The sequence below is a fragment of the Populus alba genome, chromosome 5, assembly GCF_005239225.2.
Source record: "Populus alba chromosome 5, ASM523922v2, whole genome shotgun sequence".
NCBI lineage: Eukaryota > Viridiplantae > Streptophyta > Magnoliopsida > Malpighiales > Salicaceae > Populus > Populus alba.
Genome location: NC_133288.1, coordinates 12,597,380 through 12,608,267, shown reverse-complemented (window position 1 = coordinate 12,608,267; position 10,888 = coordinate 12,597,380). Strand labels below are relative to the sequence as shown.

General features: G+C 35.2%; 1 protein-coding gene across 1 annotated transcript; it reads right to left on the bottom strand.

Moving 5' to 3' along the window:
• Positions 1–438: 438 nt before the first annotated feature.
• On the bottom strand, positions 439–2,874 carry LOC118045816 (pentatricopeptide repeat-containing protein At1g80550, mitochondrial). Its single transcript, XM_035054533.2, has one exon. The coding sequence runs from the start codon at positions 2,831–2,833 to the stop codon at positions 1,370–1,372; it is 1,464 nt and encodes a 487-aa protein (XP_034910424.1). The 5' UTR covers positions 2,834–2,874; the 3' UTR covers positions 439–1,369.
• Between the last annotated feature and the right edge of the window lie 8,014 nt (positions 2,875–10,888).

The window sequence follows — 10,888 nt, the reverse complement described above, 5'->3', positions numbered from 1 at the left end:
TTTTAAAATTTTATTTAATCAAATCCTTACTTTATTTTTTCTAAGTTTAGAATTGTAATCTTATGAATAAATTATATTTTAGTCCTCAATTTCTAAAAATTATTTACAATCAAGTTATATTTAATTAATTCTTCTATTTTAATTTCTAACCAATGGTTCTTATATGTGTGACCCATTAAGTTTCGTAATAAATTGGTCTAAATATAAATCATAATTCTAAATAAATAGAATTTAATAAATTAATTTATTATAATTTCAAAAATTAATTGATTTTATATTTAAAGATCAAGTACATTATTTAACAACCTATTATGATCTCTAAAATATTAGAAAAGTCATAGGTGGTTTAACTTAACTTTTTTAGTGATCAATTTCATAATATAATTATTATTCATTCGTTATTTAAAGATTACATACAATGTCTAACAATCTGTCATCATTCTCCAAATATTAAAAAAGTTATAAGTGGTTTGATATAACATTTTAGTGACCAATTTCTCAGTATAATTATTATGTATTCATCAACAACATTTTAATTTAGACATTATAACACGAAATGTGTCTACTTTGTTAAATCATGTTTGTTCTCAACAACATAATCATTGATTATTTGAATAAAATTTGAAACTCTTTTCAAATCTCATTTCATCTTACGCAAGGATTTACGATAAATACTTGTTGAGAACATATGAAGCACTTTTAGTAATTCACCTAGAGTGATGAATCCTCTCTTGATTACTCAAATACTTTCATAAAATTCATATTATACCCAATATCTTCTTATTTGTTACCTTTAATTAGAATGTATAGCATGATCAAAACATAATATTCTATATATAAGATAATGTTATAATCTCAAGTTTAAGGATCACTTACATAACCATCATGTGAGTCATTCCATAGATATATGTAGATATAAGTAATCTCTTCATATACAATTCTCATAATGGTCAGTTCAATATAAATATTATTTAACAAACACCTAGATATTAGTTTTGGATATCCATTATACTTAGCTTATACATTAATAATTTTCCCTTTCCATGACCACCTACATATAGACCCTTGTGTGGAAGGGGCAAGATAGATGCAAGCCGCAATGCCACATGTTATAACAAGTAAAAACATCAAGATAGACTTCCTGTGCACAAGCTTTAAAAGGGAAATTAAATCATCAAAAGAAGTGCCCTGGCTATGAACTCTCCAGAATGTTAAAACACCTCTGGAATGGTGTGCAAGGAAGATCATGTCGGCCCCAGGTTCTGATCCATAAAAGGTGCTAACCCTCGCTTGTAACTAGATCTTTTTCAAGAACATGTGGCAAACTCTTCCTGATGATATTTCTGGGCCTGGATGGAAATAGCCACATTTATCCTTCTTCGGTTGTATCTAACTCTACCCTGGGCTTTGCTGAAAGACCTTTTGCCATCATCTCTTCATCATACTTTCTAGCCATATCTAGCATGCCCTTTTGAATTAGAGCATCAATTAAAGCATTATATGCAAATTCATCTGGACTGCACCCAAGTTTCTCCATTTTCTTCCACACTAAAAAAACTGGTCGAAGAAATCCCCATCTTCCAAACTTTCTCATTAGCATTACATATGTGTCCATCCTTGGGCAAACCCCACTCTCAATCATCTGATCGAAAAGACAAAGAATCTCTTTTGGCTTCTCAAGACACCTAAAGAAACAATGATAAGTGAAGACATCAGGGGCAATATATGACTGGGGCATTTCATCAAGCATTTTATAGGCTTCCTTTATCCTCCCATTTTCACACAAAAGCTTTATCACCGTATTACAAGTCACAACATTCGGCTGACAACCCAACTCCCTCATTTCACGATAAACCCTCAAGACGAAATCCACACCCTCTGATAAACCAATGGCATTAATAACCGTATTATATGCCACAACATCCAGCTTTATTCCCTTACTCTTCATCTCTTTATACAATTTCACTGCTTTCCAAGGCTTCCCACTTTTGCACAGTATATCCATGTATATGGAATATGAATGCAAGTCTTTACAAACTTCTTTCCTATCCATCTCCTCCCAGAACTCCCTACACTTACCCCACCACCCCATCTTAAACCACCCGCGTAAAATCATATTATAAATCTTTGTTATATTCCTAACATTGATGCTGTTATTGTTATTTCCAAAACACAGTTCATGTGCTTCTATAACATGCTTGTACTCACAAAGTGCATCAACAAGAATACAATAAGACGTCTCGTCTTTTAAACCGAATTCTTTTAATCTATCCTCATAAACACTTATTGCTTCATTAACAAGATGAGCAGATATATAACGATGAAACAATACACGAAAGGTAGTATGATTAGGCGTTGAAAAAGGGTTACTTCTCATTCTCTGAATCAAGTCCCATGATAAATCGAATTCAAAGAACTTACCCAAGATGTCAATCATGCGATTGTAAGTCTCTGTTGTGTGCTGAAATTGGGATTCAGTTTCCACCCAGTTGAAGAAATCCAGAGCTCGTTTCCAGTCATTGTTATAACATGACAGGGTTTGAAAAACAGTGCTGGAGTCAAGATTTAGTGGATCTGATAGTGGGGGATTTGGGGTTCGGGAATGGAAATGAAAAGTGGGGGTATTTGTTGAGTATGGAAGGAGGAGGGTTTTAGCGGGGTTTAGGCGTCTAGTTAGTATCGAAGAGTTCATTGCTGGAAGCCTGTATGGGCTTTGGGGATCAGAGAAGAGGAGAGAGGAGATGAGAAGAGGGGGGCGTTGCAATGCTTGTCGTGGCAGGAATAAATAAATAAATAAATTATTAACATTAATAATTAACAAATAACAATTCATGATAACAAATGACAATAACAATTATTATACAACAACTGAAGACGAAGGGTTGTTTATTGTTTCAATTAGCTACCGTGCGTCTGAGTTTTGTCCCTCTTTCTATTGATATTTAAACAATTATATATTTTATTTTTAATTTTTTTTATATTTTTATTTTTCTGTATTATATTCGCAGTGTTTTTAGCTTAATAATTTATTTTAGTTTGAGTGTTATATTATATTCTCAATATCAAAAAATATATCTGTAGTACATTTTGTGAATTAAAATTTGATTTTGTCAATTAAAAAGATTTAAAATAACATGGACTAAATGTATTATCGAAACAAAAAACACATCCCATTTTTCTTTTTTTTAATATTCATGGGACGCCAAAAAAACCACAGTTTAGTCACTAGAGTTTTTAACCTTTTTAATTTTGCTTCTTTTTATTTTAATGGTTTCATGTTTTAGTGTAAAACTTTATTTATTTTACATTTTAGTCTCTAGGATTTTAGAGGAGAGAGTGTTGAAAAATGGAAGATGAGAAAAAAAGTGGATAGTCATCCATATTTCATCCCATAAAAAATCGATCTTGATGTTAATGAATTTGTTATAAAAAGAAGGGTTAAATGGAGGTAGTGTTTCCCTTTGAACATTATGGAAAAATCAAGAAGGATCTAATTTGGCTTTTTAAAGTAATGATACATGAAACCATAGTTTTGAAACCCGACCCGGTCATTGACCCGGTCAAGTGATCGGGTCACGGGTCAGATGGGTTGACTCGGGTTAACCCGGGTCAACCCAAAAAAAAAAGGCATAGATAAGATAGAGAGATTTGTGACCTTCCTCCAGCAAAAAAGAATTTCAACTTCTCCTCACTGTAGGTTGTTGATCCAACCAACAAATACAAACCCATGAAACCAGGACGAACAGATAAAAGCCACAAAGTAACATTGGTTAACACAGATGAAAAATGAACTAAAACAGATAATACAGAGAGAGACCAAGAGGAACAAGAACAGAGAGAGACAGAGGGAACAAGAGAAATAAATAAATAAATAAAGAGAAGACAAGCAGAGAAAAGCAAGAACAGAGGTGAAGTGAACGAAAAACAAAAGTATAGAAGAAAAAAGTAACATTGGTTAGCCAGCCCTCCATCACCATCGCCTTCGTCTTTAAGTAACAGCTCCAGGTAAGTCTTTCTTTCTCTTTCCCCCTCTTTCAATTCTTAATAATAATTAAAAATAACAAACATGGATTGTGGATCATAAAGAACAACAAACGAAAGGCCTATTGTCATTATATATATATATATATATATATATATATATATATATATATATATATATATATATATATATATATATATAACAGTATGTATGTAAGAAATGGTGAAGGTACAGACCTAGTAATTGTGGCTGTGGCAGTAAAGGCACTATGACGGGGGATCGTGAGGTAGCATGTTGATAGCAGAGTAGTGCCGTACCAGGTGGGAGATTCAAACCTTTTTTTTCAAAGACGAAGAGTAACATTAATTAGGTTTATTGCTTCTTCTTCTTCTGTTTTCAATCTTCAGTGTTTTGGCATTTTAGATGGCAAAAAACGACGTCGTTTAATGACAGTGAAAAAAAATAAAAATGACCGGGTCTCACCCGGGTTTGGCCGGGTGAACCGGGTCCCGGGTCAAATCTCCGGGTCAACCAGGTTTTCCTGAGCCAATTCCCGAGCGGGTTTTTGCCTCAACCCGGACCGGTCCTAGGCCTGGGTCAGCTGGGTCCCGGGTTTTAAAACACCGCATGAAACACATTATGAATTTTAAAAAGATGAGAAAGTAACGCTAACTTGTATGTTATTGGCCTAATTCTCTTTGTAATATCAAAGGAATCAATATATTTGGGTGCTAGTTTTCTCTTCTTTTTAAAACAGATAATGTTCTTCTAGGGTGCAACTTTCAAGAATACTTGATTATCCATGTTGAACTCCAACGGTCTTCTCCTATTATTAGCATAACTTTTTGTCTATCTTAAGCTTCCTTCATCCTTTCTCTAATTTCCTTCACTTTGCCTATAAATATCAGGACCCATTCTAATCTTAGTAACTTCCTTTCACCCATTTCATCCTAATATAGTGGAGTACAACATTTGCTCTTATATAATGTCACAAATGAAGCCATATTTATAGTGGCCTGATAGTTGATATTGTATGTAAATCCCACCAATGATAGATGATTTTCCTAGTTTCCTTTAAATTCCAACACACATTATCTCAACAGGTAAATCCCACTAATGATAGATGATTTTTCTAGTTTCCTTTAAATTCCAACGCATATTATCTCAACAATTTTTTCAATATCTGAATAGTCCTCTCTAATTGTTTGTCAATTTAAGGATGAAAAACTACATTTAGATTCAAATTTGTTCCCAAAAAAACATTATATATATGACCATATTCAAGAAGTAAATTAAGGGTCCCTATAAAAAATAAAAAAAATAGACATTGGGACTTTGTGTAGTCTAATTACTTCATCAATGTACAATCTAGCCAATTTGTCTACTAGACCAGACATTTTCATAGGTAAGAACAAGGTAGACTTAGTTAGCCAATTGATAACCACTCAAATTATATCATTGCCCTTTTTACCCCTTAGAAGTTTTGATACAAAATCTATCATAATATCCTCCCAATTCCATTTTGGCATTGAAAAAGGTTGTAATTCTCCAACAAGTTTCTAATGTTCTACTTTCATCTGCTGACAAACAACACACTTCACTATAAACTCAACTACCTTTTTTTCATGTTAGGCCATTAGTAATGTTCTTTTAACTCTCTATACATCTTTGTACTTCTTGGATGAACCATAAAATAGGATTTATGAGCCTCTTATCCTTATTTGACATTTCATAGTTCAAAGAGTATAACTGATTTTCCATTGTTGGGATGTCATTTTCCATTATTTAAAAAGAAGTCTCTCATTTGATCCCACGATAGCCTTTATCTTTTTTATCTCCACATCCTTTTATTGAGCCTCCAATACTTTATCACATAACACTAGTTTTATTGTTATTCATGCCAAAAAAAATCCTTCAAGATCCCTATATAATTTTACCCCTTGTCTTTCTTAATTCTAAAACCTTCAACTGATCGTGAACTTGTATGCAGTTGACCCTAATACTCGATCTGTGGTTCAAAGCATCTACTATTACATTTGTATTCCCGAGATGGTATTAATAATGTAATCATAATCTTTAATCAGTGTTGCTACCCAATTTTTTACCCAAGTTTTGATAAATTTTCAGAAAAATCCAAAAATAGAGAAAAAAAATACAACGAAAATCCAAAAAATATGTTTTTAATATATTTTCATCATTTTAACATTTTCAACGTCGTCTAAAAAAAAAAGAATTTAAATTTTTAAGGGCATTTCAAACGCGTTCGACTTTTCACACGTCATTTATAAAATCATTGATTTTTCTCATCGAGTTGACGTTGATATTGCTCGTTTTCAAAAAATACAAAAAAATAAGAAAAATCAAAATTTATAAAAAAGAAGAAGTTAAGGGACCAAGTTGGAAGACCTAACAACATTTTGCCTATAAATAGTAGCTTCCACTTGCATAAAAAGGGGGTAATTTTGCACTTTAATAAAAAAAAACACAAAACCCTAACCCTAAAAAACCTCTTTCCTTCAAACCAGCCGCCCCCCGCTAGTTTTTATTTTTTCTCCCTTAGCCAGACCCCGGCCCCCCTCCGGTGTCTTTCATTTTCTCCCCGACTGCAGCTTCCCCTCTCTTTCGGGCCAAAAATCAGAGAGCATAAGCCTCCCTCACTATCTCCTTGGCCGCTCCGACTCCAGCCTTCACCTTCCCCGTTCACGGCTTCTCTCCCTTCTCTCTCCAAGCCACATCCGCTACATTTTCACCTCCCCCGGTCGTATCAACAACAACCGGCCAACGAACAGGGCTCAACACGCAACAGCCCCATAGACCGAACCAACGGCCTCCCTCATCTGGCCGACACCAGCAGCAAGCCAAACCGCCACTGCTACCACCAAGAGAGGAGATCTCAACGCCACCGCCCCCTCCACAGAACCTGCTGACCGCTAGCCACAGACGTCCTGAGCTCATATTCGGTCGCCTGAGATAGATAAGAGAGGAGGCAGAGAAACGGGTGCAGATCTAAAAAAGAAAAAAAACCGAAACAGATCTAAAAAAGGAGAGAAACTAAAATCAACTGGTTGTTGCGGTTTTGGTTGTTTTTTCAGGTCATCGCTGGTGTAGGAAGACGGAGAAGAGGAAAAGGTTCCCGATCCACCGGCTTCTGCAACCATTATCGGCTCCACGAGCCGCCAGTGGCAAAGGCACATGGAACAACGCGCCGCCACTATTCAGATGCCTAGAAGATGTTCCCAACACTGTTCCGTTAGTGCAGAATGTGTTCCCTGTAAATTCCAGATTATTTTGGGGCTATTGTTGTATTTTTAATCTAATTTTTATTTAATTGTTTTGAATTTGTATTTTGTAAATGTGGATGGAAAAAAAAGAAAAGAAAAGAAAAGAAACAAAAATATAGTAAAAGTGAATGTGTGTGTTTGTATTTGTTTTATTTTTTATACATATTTTTTTATGATAAAATTGTAAGGATTAAAGAAGAATTTAATATTTTGATTGGATCATGGTCAAGAATTATTAACTTATACATAAGTTGTATTTCTAATATCCGATGAAAAGACAATTATTAAAACTTCTTTAACACATCAAATTCGCGTAGCAGCTTACCTCAGGTAGGGTGTGTTAGGGGTGCTAATACCTTCCATAACCATAACTAGTCCCTTGCCCGGGAATTTCTGACAAGACCAGTACATCCGATTTCCTAGTAGGCTTCAATAAATTACTAGGTGGTGACTCCAACGAACCAATGCAAGCAACCACACAATGAGAAAAAATCACCAGCAGATGTCGCGCGGATTTTCGACGTGCGATAGAATGCGACTCCGCTGGGGAAGGTACTATTTCTGACAATATTAGACTAAGCTTTGTGTATTTGATGTGTTTAAGTTTTTGCAATTCTATCTCTTTTTTATTTCAATATTTGTTTCCATGCATTTTATACAATTGTTTCATGCATCACTTGTTTTAATTTTGAAAGCACACACAAGCTTCTAGGTTAAGTGAGGAACTAGCGATCTGCCCTAAGACTATTGGTCAGGGTTCAAATGCTTGAAACACCCAACTCATATCTGAGTACCTACTTGGTAATGGTGGGTATACGTGCCTTAACTATTCTTTGCAACACCCCTATACTATCTTTACGAAGAACATCACTGGGCAAATATGAGACCCTTTTGAGACCAAATAGAAAACCTACCCATGTTCACATAATGAATAGAACATGTCCTTAGGTTGTATGTGCTATTGTTCTTTGCATAAGGGCAAACCTTTCTTGAAGCATCTTGAACTCAAGACTTGTGGGTGACACAATGGTCGTCACTCAGAAAATTTTCATTGTAGAGTTTGGGCAAAAATCATGATTCTTGTTCCATCACACAAAAGTTACGACCATATTGTCACTCCTCGAATGGCGAGTTCATCATATAGATAACATGTTCATACATTTGTCATGCATGCACCGGAATGAAAAGTAGGACCCTATGAGTCTACAACACCTAACTTTGAACGAAAAAACACAGAAGATGAAGAGTGCTCGTTGTAATGTCTATTTTTAAAAAGAGTTGGAGTTTCTGAAGACATGTGTGACTCGCCTCTAGCTTACTCGAGCAAACACTGAAAAATCATTCTAGGGAAGTTTCCTTCCATTCGACCAATCATCTTTGTTCAAAACTCAACAACGACTCTGCCCGAAGAAATTGGGGGCAAACATGGTCAAGATGCCTTAACACAATTCAATATTTATGCAAAAACCTTTTGTGGAAAGGCTGACCGAAGGGGAATTGCACCACCGGGTGCATGATGGAGCCTATTCTTGTTATGCAAAAAAAAAAAAAAAAAACAACCTCAGTTTGATCATGCCTGCAAAATTTCTTGATTTTTGTTTCAACCTATTCCAGTTTTTGTTGGTAATTTGGCTCAAAATTCCAAAACACTTTCCTTGTCAAATGAGCCGTTCTTACTAATAAGATCATGTGTTTATAACATACCTTCATTTTTGTTATTGTTTAATACAAAGAACATATTGAGCATAACTGTTAAACATGAAACCTTGGGTATGTTTCCCCTTTCTTCCAAAACCATGATCGCACATGAGGATTTTTAGGAATTCAAAATTTAGTACAAAAAACATAAATCATATTGATGTTTGTCCAAAACAAACGAGTTCTGAAAATTCAGGTGATTCCTTAGAAAGGTAACCATACACCTAGAAAACCTAAAAACAAAAAAAAACAAAAACAAAAAGAACCCATGAAGTGACTCCAAAAGCTGAGTTTTATTTGAATGAGTAATGAGAAATCACATTGTATACTCGCATGAAAGCAAGGCTTACCGATCCTAAATGCATGAGTTTGAAATGAAGAAAGACCATCTTTGATAATCTTTTTACGAGGCTAAAATATATCATTTGCAGTCCCCTTTTGAGCCTAATGCTTTTCTTGAGATAAATAACCTTGGCTAGGATCACACCCCACACTACGGGCAAGTGCGAGAGATATAGCAAAAAAACCTCAATGATTGAAAGTGCCAAGCAACACTAGAGGGAATAAAAGAAAATTCTCAATCATTAAAGGTGCCCAAATAAAGCTTGGGGGCATGAAGAAAAAATCCAAAGGATCCAAAAAATTTTGAGCATGAAAAAAAAACAAAAAAACAATATGATGATGCTCAAAACCATATGAAGAAAACAAAAGCAAAGAGAAAGATCCCAAACCCATCACTAGGGGGCATGATAGACAATTTTTGATAGACATTCTAATGACAAAAGGTCTAGAAACAAGCACAAGTGATCCTTAGTTTTGAAATCCCTTAAACACTTTTTGAGCTTGTAAATATCCTTTTTCTTCATAACCAATAGCCTAAGCCTACATTACGTGCCTAATCAAGCCCTTTCTGATCAAAGACAAGCAATCTGGATCGGTATGCAATGCTTTCTCATGCGAACCAAATCATTATTCATGCAAATAAAATAAATGCTTTGAAAATTGATTCTCTAACCCTCAAATTGAAATTTGAACCATATTTGACCAACCAAATGTCACTTCATATTTTTCACCAAAAGCCAAAACAAAAGGTTTTCATCCCTTCTGATAACCTCTCTATAGGAAGCACTTGAATTTCTTCAGAATGAGTTTGCTTTGAATCGATGTCAAAATAATTTCTGTGTCTGGAATAGCTTTGGAATTCCAAAAATTCTGCATGAAAACAACTCCTTGTCAAACCTTCTTTCATATAGCCTCATCCCCAAACCCGACACTTGGGGGCATGATCAAGCTAGTGGGCAATAAAGAAACATATGATAGGGTTGGCTCTATTATTCCCATTCTAAGAAAATATCGAGCGAAATTGGCAACCCTTGAGATAAAGAGGCAGAGGACAAAGAAGTATGATGATATCAAGTCTTTCCTAGAGGTAAAAATCACAAGAGATGACTCGAGTAAGCAAGAGCGAAAAAGCCATCGAAGTTCACTGCCAACACTCCAACTTTTGAGAAAAGAAAGATACCATGAAGAAAGGGGGACCTATTTTTCTCAGGTAAGTATACATGCATATTGATCATAATGCATTGCTTTAAACATTGTCAAATCGGTGTTTCATCATCACCTTTTAGGTAGTGTGTGTTCTAAACATACCTCATTTTGAGTGCGCCTTTGAGCCCTCATTTCTTTTTGTGTGTGCCTTTGAGCCACCATTTCTCAGGTAGTATGTTTTCTAACCCTACCTCATTTCGAGTGCTCCTTTGAGCCCTCACATCTCGGGTAGTGTGTTTTCTAACCCTACCTCATTTCGAGTGCGCCTTTGAGCTCTCATTTCCATTTGAGTGCGCCATTGAGCCTTCACATCTCGGGTAGTGTGTTTTCTAACCCTACCTCATTTTGAGTGTGCCTTTGAGCCCTCACTTCTCAAGTA